Raw genomic sequence first — 12,959 nt, 5'->3', positions numbered from 1 at the left:
TACCTACCTCGAAAGGATGGAAGGCTGAGTCAACCTTGAGCCTGGTGAGATTTGAACTCGCACTAACTGCAGGCAGCTGGCATCTAAGTGCTAGCACTTAACAGCACTTAGTCCGCTGCATCTCCGAGGCTCTTACGGGTACAGGTAGTCCTCGACTTATGACCATCATCGAGGCCAACGTTTCTGTTACTAAGCGGGACATATTTTTTTTAATAAAAGTTTTTTTTTTTAAACAAACAAACATACAAACAAACAATGCATCCTTAATCATTCAGTGTTTCATCTCAGTGCATTTTTTGTGTCCATCATTTTCATCTTATATTTCTATCATACCTTTATGTTTTCATTTTGATTGTTACATCATTCTTCCCAAATTTATATATATATATATATATATATATATATCTTCTCTAACCATTGATATAATTGCCCCCATACTTGAAAATACTCCGATTCTTCCTTTTCTTTAATTACCAATGTTAATCTATTCATTTCTGCACATTCCAATATTTTCTTAATTACTTCTCCCTCTAAAGGGAGTTTCTCTGCTTTCCAATTTTGTGCAAATACAATTCTCGCTGCAGTTACAATATGTATATGCAGGACATTTCTTAAGTGAATTTTTACCCTCATACCCACTGCAGTCAAACAAGTGCCAGATGGAGAAAGCAGCTGGATGGATCTGATTACTCCTCCCCCAAAAAGCCCATCAGGCTGTGGATGATGGGAGTTGCGGTCACGCAAGCACCAGATGGGGAAAGCAGCTGGATGGATCAGACTACTTTCTCCAAAGCCCATCAGGCTGTGGAGGATGGGAGCTGCGGTCCAGCAAGCGCCAGACGGGGAAAGCAGCTGGATGGATCCGATTACTCCTCTCCCAAAAAGCCCATCAGGCTGTGGAGGATGGGAGCAAGCGTCAGCCTGGGGAAAGCAGCTGGATGGATCAGACTATTCCTCCCCCAAAGTCCATCAGGCTGTGGAGGATGGGAGCTGCGGTCAAGCAAGCGTTAGCCTGGGGAAAGTAGCTGGATGGATTAGACTACTTTCCCCAGAGTCCATCAGGCTGTGGAGGATGGGAGCAAGCGTCAGCCTGGGGAAAGCAGCTGGATGGATCAGACTATTCCTCCCCAAAATCCCATCAGGCTGTGGAGGATGGGAGCTGCAGTCAAGCAAGCGTCAGCCTGGGGAAAGTAGCTGGATGGATCAGACTACTCTCCCCCAAAGCCCATCAGGCTGTGGAGGATGGGAGCTGCGGTCAAGCAAGCGTCAGCCTGGGGAAAGCAGCTGGATGGATCAGACTATTCCTCCCCCAAATCCCATCAGGCTGTGGAGGATGGGAGCTGCAGTCAAGCAAGCGTCAGCCTGGGGAAAGTAGCTGGATGGATCAGACTACTCTCCCCCAAAGCCCATCAGGCTGTGGAGGATGGGAGCTGCGGTCCAGCAAGCACCAGACAGGGAAAAACAGTCAAGGGTCGCCCCGGCCAACGAGTCGGGGCCATGCCACTTCCTCCCGAGTAAATCAGTTGCAACAGCTCTCCATCTCCCGCTTCGCAACCCGCCGTGCGCCCAGGGCGCAAAAGTGGCGCAGGGGCGGAGCGCGTCTCCTCCTCCTCCTCTTCTCCGCCTCGGGCTCGGAGTCGCCGGCTTCCCATCCTCGGCGAGCCCGCCGTCATCTGACTCCTCCCGGGTAAGGGACGGGCTCGGGAAGAGGAAGCGGCCCCGGATGGAAGCGGCCCCGGGCGAGGGGTGCCGGCCGCGGCTGCAAGCGGTGGGAGAGGCGGCGGCGGCGGCGGAAGGTGAGCGGTGGGGCGGTTTCCAAGCGGGAAGGCACCGGAGCCTTCCTTGCCTTCCATCACCTGCCTGAATCGGGCAAGGGGATCTCGGGCATCGGGGGAACCAACCAACCAACCGCAGTGCACCTTTAAAGAGATCCTTGCATCTTCTTCCCCGCTTAGGGTCTTCCCCCCCCCCCCACAAGATCCCTCCCCTCCCTCCTCCCCCTTTGTGTGTGTGTGTTTGCGACTGCCTGGACAAATCTTTGCAAGGTTTCCAGGGGTTTGTTTGCCTGCTTCTGGTGCCGACTGCTGGCCCAAAGACCCCCACCCACCCACCCACCCACCGGCTGAATTTGCCGCCCGAAGGTGGGACTAGAACTCGGGGTCTCCCAGTTGGTAGCCTGGTGCTTTAAGCCGCTAAGCCGTTCTCAACCCTTTTCTCCCCTCCCCTTTCCCACCCTTCGTTTTCCTATCTTTTCTTCTCCCCTCCCCCTTCTCCATCCTCCACTCCGTTCCCCTTCCTCTTCCCATCTTCCTTCCCTTCCCTCTCCTCCACTCCCTTCCTCTTCCTCTCCCCCTTTCCTTCCCTCTCCTCCACTCCCTTCCCCATCCTCCTTCCCTTCCCTCTCCTCCTTCCTCTCCTCCACTCCATTCCTCTTCCTCTCCCCCTTTCCTTCCCTCTCCTCCACTCCTTTCCCCTCTCCTTCCCTACCCTCTCCTCCACTCCCTTCCCCTCCTCCACTCCCTTCCTCTTCCTCTCCCACTTTCCTTCCCTCTCCTTCACTCCCTTCCCCATCCTCCTTCCCTTCCCCCTCCTCCTTCCCTCTCCTCCACTCCATTCCTCTTCCTCTCCCGCTTTCCTTTCCCATCCTCCTTTCCTTTCCTTCCCTCTCCTCTACTTCCTTCCCCTCCTCCTTCCCTTCCCTCTCCTCCACTCCTTTCCTCTTCCTCTCCTTCTTTCCTTCCCTCTCCACTCCCTTCCCCTCCTCCTTCCCTTCCTCTTCCTCTCCCCCTTTCCTTCCCCATCCTCCTTTCCTTTCCTTCCCTCTCCTCCACTTCCTTCCCTTCCTCCTTCCCTTCCCTTCCCTCTCCTCCACTCCCTTCTTCTTCCTCTCCCTCTTTCCTTCACTCCCCTCCCACACCCTCCTTCTCTTCTTTCCCTCCCTCCCATTCCCCATTCCCCTTCCCTTCCCTCTCCTCCACTCCCTTCCCCATCCTCCTTCCTTTCCTCCCCTCCCCTCCCTCCCTTCCTTTCCTCCCCTCTTTCTTTCCCTTCCTTTCCTCCTCTTCCTCTTTCCTTTCCTCCCCTCCCCTCTCCTCTCCTTTCCTTCTTTCCTTTCCTTTCCTTTCTCCTTTCCCCTTTCCTTTCTCCTTTCCCCTTTCCCTTCCCTTCCTCTATTTCTTTTCCTTTCCTTTCCTTTCCTTTCCTTCCTTTCCTTTCCTTTCCTTTCCTTTCCTTTCCTTTCCTTTCCTTTCCTTTCCTTTCCTTTCCTTTCTCCTTCCCTTCCCTTCCCTTCCCTTCCCTTCCCTTCCCTTCCCTTTCCTTTCCTTTCCTTTCCTTTCCTTTCCTTTCCTTTCCTTTCCTTCCTTTCCTTTCCTTTCCTTTCCTTTCCTTTCCCTTTCCTCTAACCTCCCTGTAATTTTCTTGGCAAGGATTTTCAGAAGCGGTTTTGCCATTGCCTCTTTCTTAGGGCTGTGAGAAAGGGACTGGCCTAAGGTCACCCAGCTGGCTTCATGCCTAAAACAGGACTGGAACTCAGGGTCTCAAAGTTTCGAACTCGATACCTTGGCCACCATAACCGGTTCTCCTTCCCCTGGCCTTGAAAAAAAAAAAGTGACTTATGACCCCTTTTTTCACACTTACGACCATCGCAGCATCCCCCATGGCTACGTGATTTGCCTCTAACCACTCCCCCAGTTACGACGGTTGCGGCAATCCCGGAGTCACGTGATCCTCTTTTTACGACCTTCTGACAAACGAAGTCCAAGGGGGAAAACCAGATTCGCTTAACAACCGGGTTACTCCTTTAACAACGGCAGCGATTCGCTTAACGACTGTGTCGGGAAAGGTCTTAAAGCGGGGCCGAACTCACTTCACAAATGTTTCACTTAGCGACAGAAATCTGGGGGCTCCATTTGTGGTCGTACGTTGAGGACCACCTGTTATTCCCGAGGTATCCCTGTATTTGCTGGACAAATGTTTCACTTAGCAACAGAAATCTGGGGCTCCATTTGTGGTCGTACATTGAGGACCACCTGTTATTCCCGAGGTATCCCTGTATTTGCTGGACAAATGTTTCACTTAGCGACAGAAATCTGGGGCTCCATTTGTGGTCGTACATTGAGGACTACCTATTATCCCTGTATTTGCTGGTTTTCGTGGTATGGACTGTATCTATGCGGGAGGGGTCTGTAATGCGACGGCTATCCTCTCCCTAGGAGAGCCCCTCCTCGTGGCCGAGCTCAAGCCGGGACGACCCCAACACCGTGACTGGAAATCCAGCTGTGAGACCTGGAGTGTTGCCTTCTCCGCCGACGGGACCTGCTTTGCCTGGTCACAGGGCCACTGCGTGGTCAGGTTGCTCCCGTGGCCTCTACAGGGGACTGAGCCGTGAGTATGTCCACACAGGGGAGGGGCTGCTGCAGCCATCGTCCGAGGCAGCTCTTTGGACTCCTGATAGTCAGAATAACAGGGAAGGGACCTTGGAGGTCTTCTAATCCAGGGGTCGGCCACCTTAAACAATCAGAGAGCCGGATAGATTATGAGTTGAAATTGCCAAATTAGGATTTATTATATAATTTTACAGCTGAATGTTGCTTTGAAATGTATATTTTTTATTTTTATTTTATTTATTTTATTTTGAATTTGTATACCGCCCTTCTCCCTGAGGACTCAGGGCGGTGAACAGCCAAGTAAAAACATCAAGCACAAATATTAAAATACAGTTAAAATATATATATATATATAAATTTGGCCCCATTAATTAAAAACAATAAACAAAACACTTAAAAACACTTAAAAAATTAGGCCAGCCCGGCTTGCTGGAAAAGGAAGGTTTTAAGGGCACGGCGGATAGTATAGTATAGTATAGTATAGTATAGTATAGTATAGTATAGTATAGTATAGTATAGTATAGTATAAGGGGGATATAATAATATTGTTAGAAAGAAAGGGTCAGTATATGGGGGGGTGGAGTAAAAAGGATGGTAAAGTATTATATAATCTGTTATTAATTTGGGTTTTATTTTGGAGAAGCCACGGGGGGAGGGGAGGGGGAGGGGTGTTAGGGAGGAGGGGGGGAAAAAAAGGGGGAAAAATCTTTATTTGAAAAACTTTTTCAATAATAAAAAAAAAACAATCAGAGAGCCATTTGGACCCGTTTCCCACAGAAAAGAAAACACCGGGAGCCACAAAACCCTTCCCGTGCCTGACTATTTCTTGAGCAGCCACAAAACTAGCATATGTACTTGAATTAAACATTCTGTTTTCTTCTGAAACTTTTCTTTTCTTGGATTTATTTGGCCTACCGGGGGTCAAAAAGCTTAATAAATTGTGCGTTGATGGGTGTCGCAATTTGGCAGTTGTGACGCATATTCTGAGCGACGGGGAGCCGCAGCAGTTTGCTCGAAGGGAAGGAAGGGAGCAACTTCAAGGATCTTTTCTGACTTGGTGACCTCTTTCGATCTTCTTTGTTCCACTCCACCGCAGCCACGGCAAAGCTTTGGAACCCAAGAACCAGTGTGCAAAAACCAAGGCCAAGGGTTATGGCGGGACCAAGGAGAAGAGCTTGGAATGTGGGCAGATTGTCTGGGGTCTGGCTTTTAGTTCGTGGCTGCCGTCCCAACCACATAAGTATCGCCACAGGAAGGACACCTCTCCTTGCTTGATCCTGGCCACGGGTTTACATGACGGGCAGATTAAAGTCTGGGAAGTAGAAACAGGTAAGTTGGCTTCGTTTCCTGAAACGGAAGGGCATCTTTGCAAATTGGCTTACAGATACATGTGCTGTGACCTAAGGCCCAAGTAGTTATTACCAGACACAATCAGTCCTAAACAAACATATTTTATTAGAACAGCTGAGAATTATTTTATTCTCAGTTGAGTCCAAATTAAATCCAAAACAAATTCTTCGTAAACAATCCTTCGGCCTTATCACCAACCTTTGTCTACTTTGGCACCCTGCCAAAGGCTTTCCTTGGCAAAAGTTCAGAAGCCAGAGATGCCGACAAGAAACAAATGTAGCAACGTTGCTTTCCTACAAAGATCCCAAGAGCCGTTGCTGCTCTTTTAAGCCTTCTGGGAGGGGCCAATCATCTCCTGGCCTTACTCCTGAGTCGTCCTTTTTGCTTTAGCTGCTCTTGCCTTCTGGCAGCTCTGCGCATGCGCGCACTAGGAACAGGCTCCTCCTGTTCCTCTGCCTCTCTGCTGGAGGTTCTGGAGTCCGTGCATCGCTTCCAGATGGCCCTGGCCCCATCTCTGCCTCCGATGCAGAGCCCTCGTCTGGGCCTTCCCCAGACTCCAGGACTGGCCCATGGTCCTCCCCAGCCTCCTCACTGTCCAACTCCGCTGCCAGATCCGCAGGCTGTTGGCAGACGACAACAACAGGCACATGTGTGTGAAGGTTCTTTCATCCTGCCTCAATACAGATAGTCCTCGATTTACGCCCGAGTATGTTTGTTTTAGAAGTCTTTTTAAACAAGATTTATTGAAATGCAAGACATAATGTTACAAGGATTTCAGCAATTACCGTATTTTTCGGAGTATACGACGGTCCGGAATATAAGACGCACATTAGTTTTTGGGGAGGAAAACAAGAAAAAAAAATCTGCCTTTGCCTATCAGCATCCATTGGTGTTCATCTGGCTAGCATCCTTTCAGCAAACAGCAAACAGCCTGGTCAACTTCAGCACGTTATCTCAGCCTGATTTAGCACGAACAGCTGATTGGCAGTTGAATCGGCCTCCCACCAATCAGCTGTTCCAGGCTGTGGGGATCACCACAGTATATTGCCGCCGATTGCCACCTCCGTGCGTCATGTTTTCAGCCTCTGCGCGTCACATTTTCGGCCAGCTCATGCACCATTTTTGGCCTCCGTGTGTCGCATTTTCGGCCAGTTGCAGGTGGCGGGGATTGGCAGCGGCAGTAATCCCTGCTGCTTGGAACCAGCCGAAAATGCGGCACGCGGAGGCCAAAAATGGGGTGTGCAGAGGCGGTGATCGGCGGCGATGTGCTGTGGCGATCCCCGCAGCCCGGGGCGTGCGGAGGCTGAAAACATGACGCCCGGAGGCTGAGAATGGCTGAAGGGTGGGGGCTGGCGGGTGGGCGGGGCTTCGGCAACATTTGGTGTATAAGACGCACCACAATTTTTACCCACTTTTAGGGGTGGGTGGGAAGTGTGTTTTATACTCCGAAAAATACGGGTAAGCTGCAGATAATCCTCGACAACCCATTTCATTTTCCTTTTGCTCGCTGCCTCCTCCTCTGCAGGGAACTTGCTTTTTCACCTTGTGGGGCACCAAGACGTGGTGAGGGATTTGAGCTTTGCACCCGGCAACCCTTGTTCCATTCTCGTCTCTGCATCCCGAGACAAAACGCTTCGAGTTTGGGACCTCGGTCAAAACGGTAAGAATGAGCTGCGGAGTCTCTGGTCCGTCAGACGCTTTCCCTCGTAGCATTCAAAGTGGTACCCCAGGTTTCGCCCCTGGTTTTTCAGTGGCAAATGGGAAGGAGACTCCGTAGCAGGGGTGAAATTCAGCAGGTTCTGGAGAACCGGCAGCGGAAATTTTGAGTAGTTTGGGGAAGCGGCAAATACCACCTCTGGCTGGCCCCCGAGTGGGGGTGGGAATGGAGATTTTGCAATATTCTTCCCGCAGGAGTGGGGCGGGAATGGAGATTTTGCAGTATCCTTCCCCTGCCACGCCTACCAAGTCACGCCCACCAAGCCACGCCCACAGAACCGATAGTAAAAAAAACGTGAATTCCACCACTGCTCTGTAGATGCCGTGAAACCTTAGTGTTCACCCAAGGCTTAACCACTGTTCGCTAAGGAGTGAGAGAGCAAGGGGTGGGACTAGATGACCTCCAGCTCTATTGCTGTTAACTGTAAAGGGAAGGAAGCCACCAAGCAGAGAGTAGTGGGATCTCCCCATATATTTTACCCGGAAACGTAGATAGGATTGGATCAAAAAGTCGGCATGCTCTTAAGGGGACCGATGTGCTAGGAATCCATGGATGATATCCATTTTGCTCTCCAAATTCATGGTGACCTAACCCTAACCCTAAATGGGTTGCCCCCCCCCAGTGGGATTTCCCCATGTATTTTACCAAAAAAGGTAGATAAGGCAGGCTCGAAAAGGCAGCGCCTTCCTAAGCATACTGACGTGCTAGGAATTCATTGGCCATCTCTGTTTTACTCTATGAATTTATGGAGCCCTAATCCTAAACTCTTAGTAGTGGTGTTGCCACACCCAATGGGATTTTCCCCTGTATTTTACCAGGAGAGGTACCTAAGGCAGGCTCGAGATGTCAGCAGCTTCCTATGCAGACCAATGCACTACCTATCCATTGCCAATGTTCATTTTGCTCTCCAACGGTAATTTATGGAGACCTAGCACTAAGTGGACGTGGTGGATCTAAATGGATGTGGTGGCTCAGTGGCTAAGACTCTGAGCTTGTCGATCGAAAGTTCGGCAGTTCAGCGGTTCGAATCCCTAGTGCCGCGTAACGGGGTGAGCTCCCGTGACTTGTCCCAGTTTCTGCCAACCTAGCAGTTCGAAAGCACGTAAAAAAAAATGCAAGTAGAAAAATAGGGACCCCCTTTGGTGGGAAGGGAACAGCGTTCCGTGCGCCTTTGGCGTTGAGTCATGCCGGCCACATGACCACAGAGACGTCTTCGGACAAGCGCTGGCTCTTCGGCTTTGAAACAGAGATGAGCAGCGCCCCCTAGAGTTGGGAACAGCTAGCACATACATGCGAGGGAACCTTTACCTTTACCTTTTAGCCCTAAGTGGATTTGCTCCTCAATGGGATTTTCCCATGTATTTTACCAGGAAACGCAGATAGGGAAGGCTCAAAGAGTCAGCGCCCTCTTAAACATATCCATGCCCTAGAAATTCATTGGCGATGTCCATTTTGCTCTCCAAATTCGTGGAAATCCTAAGCGGATTTGCCCCCCAATGGGATTTGCCATGTATTTTACAAGCAAACGTAGAGAGGGCAGGCTCGAAGAGTCAACATCCTCCTAAATTGTGCATTCATCATCATCATCGTTTAATGATTCCATAATCCCTTGCGGGGTGGAGTCTGGGCAACTGAATGGAGTTTTTACTGACTGGATGCCCTTCCTAACACCAATGCGGAGTTTTGTTCAGCAGATATATTCTCATTGCGCACAGAGAGAGAAAACTATCTGCCTCTGCCTAGGATCGAACTCACAACCTCCTGATTGTGAGGCAAGAGCTCCAACAATGCGATTTTCCTGTGTATTTTACCCCGAAACATCAAAGGCTCTGCTTGTTGGCCCCTGCTAGTTGGACATTCTAAGGAGAGGGACCCGTAGCATTCAGACTTCCTATCTGGTTCTCTAATCGCCACGTTCCCCCTCTTCTATTTTTTTCTAGGGAAGCAATTGAAAGTGCTTTCTGGACATTTGCAGTGGGTTTACGGTTGCTCCATCTCTCCCGACGGTCAGATGCTCTGCTCTGTGGCCGGAGAGAAATCGGTGAGTTAAGTCTACATAGAAAGGCTCATGTTGTTGACAGTGAGAAATGAGGTTGGTAGGTAGATCTTTGGTGACAATCTATCTTTAGATTTGTGACCAAGTGGTTGGAATGCAGTATTGCAGGCTGCTTCTGCTGCCTGCAGTTTGGCAGTTCGAATCTCGCCAGGCTCAAGGTTGACTCAGCCTTCCGTCCTTGCGAGGTGGGTCAAATGAGGACCCAGATTGTTGGGGGACAAGAGGCTGACTCTGTAAACCGCTTAGAGAGGGGCTGTTAAGCACTGTGAAGCGGTATATAAGTCTAAGTGCTATTCCGATTGCTATTCCTATTCCCATGGTGGCGCAGTGGTTAGAATGCAGTAATGCAGGCTCACTCTGCCCACAGCTAGGAGTTCGATCCTCACTGGCTCAGCGTTGACTCATCCTTCCGTCCTTCCGAGGTGGGTAAAATGAGGACTCAGATTGTTGGGGGGCAAGAGGCTGACTCTGTAAACTGCTTAGAGAGGGCTGGAAAGCACTGTAAAGTGGTATATAAGTCTAAGTCAGGCCTGTCAAACTGGCGGCTCGCGGGGCCGGATGCGTCTCACGCAGGCCACGCCCACCCTGGCTCTGCAAAGGCAACCCCCCCCGTTGCAATACGTCATGACCCGTCACATGTCTCGATCGAGTTTGACCCCCATGGTCTAAGCGCTATTGCTATTTATCTATTTGTTTATTTATTTAATTTGTTTAATTGATTAATTAATTAAATGAATTAATTATATTTATTTTATTTTATTAATTTTCCTAATTAATTAATTTATTTTTTATTTAATTTATTTAATTTTTTATTTAATTTAATTTTTAATTTTTAATTTTTATTTATTTCCCCCTAATTTATTTATTTAATTTATTTAATTTATTATTTATTTCATTTCATTTCATTATTTTATTTATTTTTTCTAATTTATTTAATTTATTATTTATTTTATTTTATTATTTTATTTATTTTTTTCTAATTTATTTATTTTGTTTGTTTTGTTTTGTTTGTTTGTTTGCTTATTTATTTTTGTCATTTCTCACCGTTCCAGGCTCTGCTCTGGAGTATGAAGTCCTATGGCCTGCTGCGGAAACTTGAGGGTCACCAAGGCTGTGTCGCGTCTTGTGACTTTTCTCCAGATTCTGCTCTTCTTGCCACTGCTTCCTACGACACCTGCGTGATCCTCTGGGATCCCTGTACGGGGGAGAAGCTACGATCCCTTTGGTAAGGAAGGCGGAGGGAGAGATGATGCCCTCGCAAGGTGGGCTAGGCAGGAAGCACGCCCTGAATGAATTTAATTCTACTTTCGTGTAAGATTCCATTTGCCCGAATCTGGCAAGTCTGAAAGGACAGGTAGCTCTCGACCTACGACCCCAATTGAGCCCAAAATGCATGTTGCTAAAGTGGAGAAAATGGTTCCGTGAGTTTTGCCCCATTTTACGACTTTCCTCGCCGCGTTTGTTAAGTGAGTCACTGCCGTTTTAAAGTTAGTAACCCGGTTGTTAAGTGGATGTGCCTTCCCCGTTGACTTTGCTTGTCAGAAAAGGGGATCACTGGGACACTGCAATCGTCAGAAATGTGAGTCAGCTGTCAAGCATCCGCATGTAAAATCACGCAACCGTGGGGGCTCCTGTAATGGTCCTAAGTGGCTTTTTTGGGTGCCGTCATAACTTTGGTTACCGAATGAACTGTTGTAAGTTGAGAAGTACCTGTACAGTTCTCTCCTGTCCCCTTTACATCCCAAGAAACTAGGGAGGGTCTCTATTAAGATGTTTGCCCTGCCCTTATTCCTGCTGAAGGCTTGGCTGCCTCTTATCTGATGGTTCCATTGGTTATAGCTCTTTCCTCTTGTCTCTGAAGGTCATTCCCATATAGACCATGACAGGGCAGCTGGGAGGACTCAAAGTTGCAAACCAGTGGGAGATGGACAACTGTCGATCTCCTGCCCAAAGGCATGATGTGTATCAGTTTAGATAGCTTTACCAAGGGACTGAACTGGGTGTGTGTTGTGGCCCGCCGGCATCCAGTGGAGCTGGCAGCAGAGTCGGACAGTGAGGAGATTGGGGAGGAACAATGAGCTAGTCCTGGGGGCTGGGGAAAGCTCGGACGAGGGCTCTGCGTCGGAGGCAGAGAGAGAGAGCTAGACAGCAGCGAGAAAGAGGAATAGCTGGAGCCCGTTCCCAGTGTGCACATTCACAGAGCTGCCAGAAGACAAGAATAACTAAGAAAGCAGGGTCGACTCGTGAGTAAAGCCACACCTTGGAGGTGATTGGCCCCTCCCATAGGAAACAAAAGAGGAGCGAACGGGGAGGGGGCTTTTGCCGGAAACAATTCATTCGTTTGGTCGTTTCAAGAGTGGAAAGTTCTGTTCGTGACTATAAGAGACTCTGTGCCAAGTTTGGCCTTGCCCTGCATTTGGAAACTAGTTATCTGGCAGCTTTCCAAGCGAGATAAGGTTTGTGTCGATAAATATTCCTCTGAAAGACTGTTTGGACAGGCCTTGCTGACTGTGAATGGAAGAAATTCACAGTCGTGTAAATAAAAGGGGTTTTGCCGGGACCGAGACTCTGCTTCCTGCTTTTTAAGGGACCTTAGTTCAGAACAGTGTGTTCGCAGGGGTCTTCCATCAGCAGCTGATAACCCCCCCCCCCGGTGGGCTAGTAGGAAGATTCCAACCTGTTGTTTTTCCTTCTTCCCAGGCATGTTCCCTTGCAACCTGCAGTGGACCAAGGTGGGAACTTCCACACCAGCTCCCTGAGGTCTGTGTGCTTCTCACCTGAAGGCCTCTACCTGGCCACGGTGGCAGACGACAGGTAAGAGGCGACAAAGTGGAACGGAAATGTTTACGTTGCTACGGATCCTGTCCCAGATATTATGTCTACAGCTGGGGTGTCGAACTCAATTTCATTGAGGGCCGCATCAGGGCTGTGGTTGACCTCAGGGGGGACCGGATGGGCGTGGCCGACTGGGTAGGCGTGGCCAGCTTGATGCCACTCACTGGCCATGGCCAACTGGGTGAGCGTGGCCATCTTAACACCACTCCCCAAAACTGCTGGCCTGATGTTTCTTCTTCGCATTGGGTAGACCAGGCCAAAGCCACACTCACCGGCTCCTTACATTTTCCAGGACAGCCCCACGAGCCGGATCTGACCACATCTGGCCCGTGGGCCTTGTGTTTTGACACCCCTGGTCTACAGTAAGGGGGATACAGGAAGTAAAGGGGGTGATGTAATTTTGAACAAGATGGTACTTAGGATGAAAGCAGTGGAATCCAAGACCAAGCATCTCTCTCTCTTGGAGAGGAGATCTCAATGAAACTGCCGTCAAGGTCTCTGGGAATTCAGAAGGATGCTTCCTGAGTTGGCCAACATGTGGGTCAGGGTCAGCTGATGTTCTCCAGATGGTTTGGCCTACAGGTCCCATCTGGCTCGGAGGGATGGGACCTGG

At 49.5% G+C, this 12,959-nt stretch overlaps 1 protein-coding gene across 1 annotated transcript in view; it reads left to right on the top strand.

The window, feature by feature from the left end:
* The first annotated feature begins 1,641 nt into the window (after window positions 1-1,641).
* WSB2 (WD repeat and SOCS box containing 2) overlaps window positions 1,642-12,959 on the top strand; it is a 16,098-nt gene continuing 4,780 nt past the window's right edge. Inside the window, exons 1-7 of the mRNA XM_087880198.1 lie at window positions 1,642-1,796; window positions 4,215-4,386; window positions 5,485-5,717; window positions 7,264-7,398; window positions 9,396-9,496; window positions 10,564-10,736; window positions 12,212-12,325. Coding sequence (XP_087736324.1) covers window positions 1,724-1,796; window positions 4,215-4,386; window positions 5,485-5,717; window positions 7,264-7,398; window positions 9,396-9,496; window positions 10,564-10,736; window positions 12,212-12,325 — 1,001 coding nt within the window. The 5' untranslated portion in view covers window positions 1,642-1,723. The remainder of the gene's footprint in view (window positions 1,797-4,214; window positions 4,387-5,484; window positions 5,718-7,263; window positions 7,399-9,395; window positions 9,497-10,563; window positions 10,737-12,211; window positions 12,326-12,959) is intronic.

The sequence above is a fragment of the Pantherophis guttatus genome, chromosome 17, assembly GCF_059756535.1.
Source record: "Pantherophis guttatus breed Tessera chromosome 17, ASM5975653v1, whole genome shotgun sequence".
Classification (NCBI taxonomy): Eukaryota; Metazoa; Chordata; class Lepidosauria; order Squamata; family Colubridae; genus Pantherophis; species Pantherophis guttatus.
This window is presented reverse-complemented; position numbering and strand designations above follow the sequence as displayed.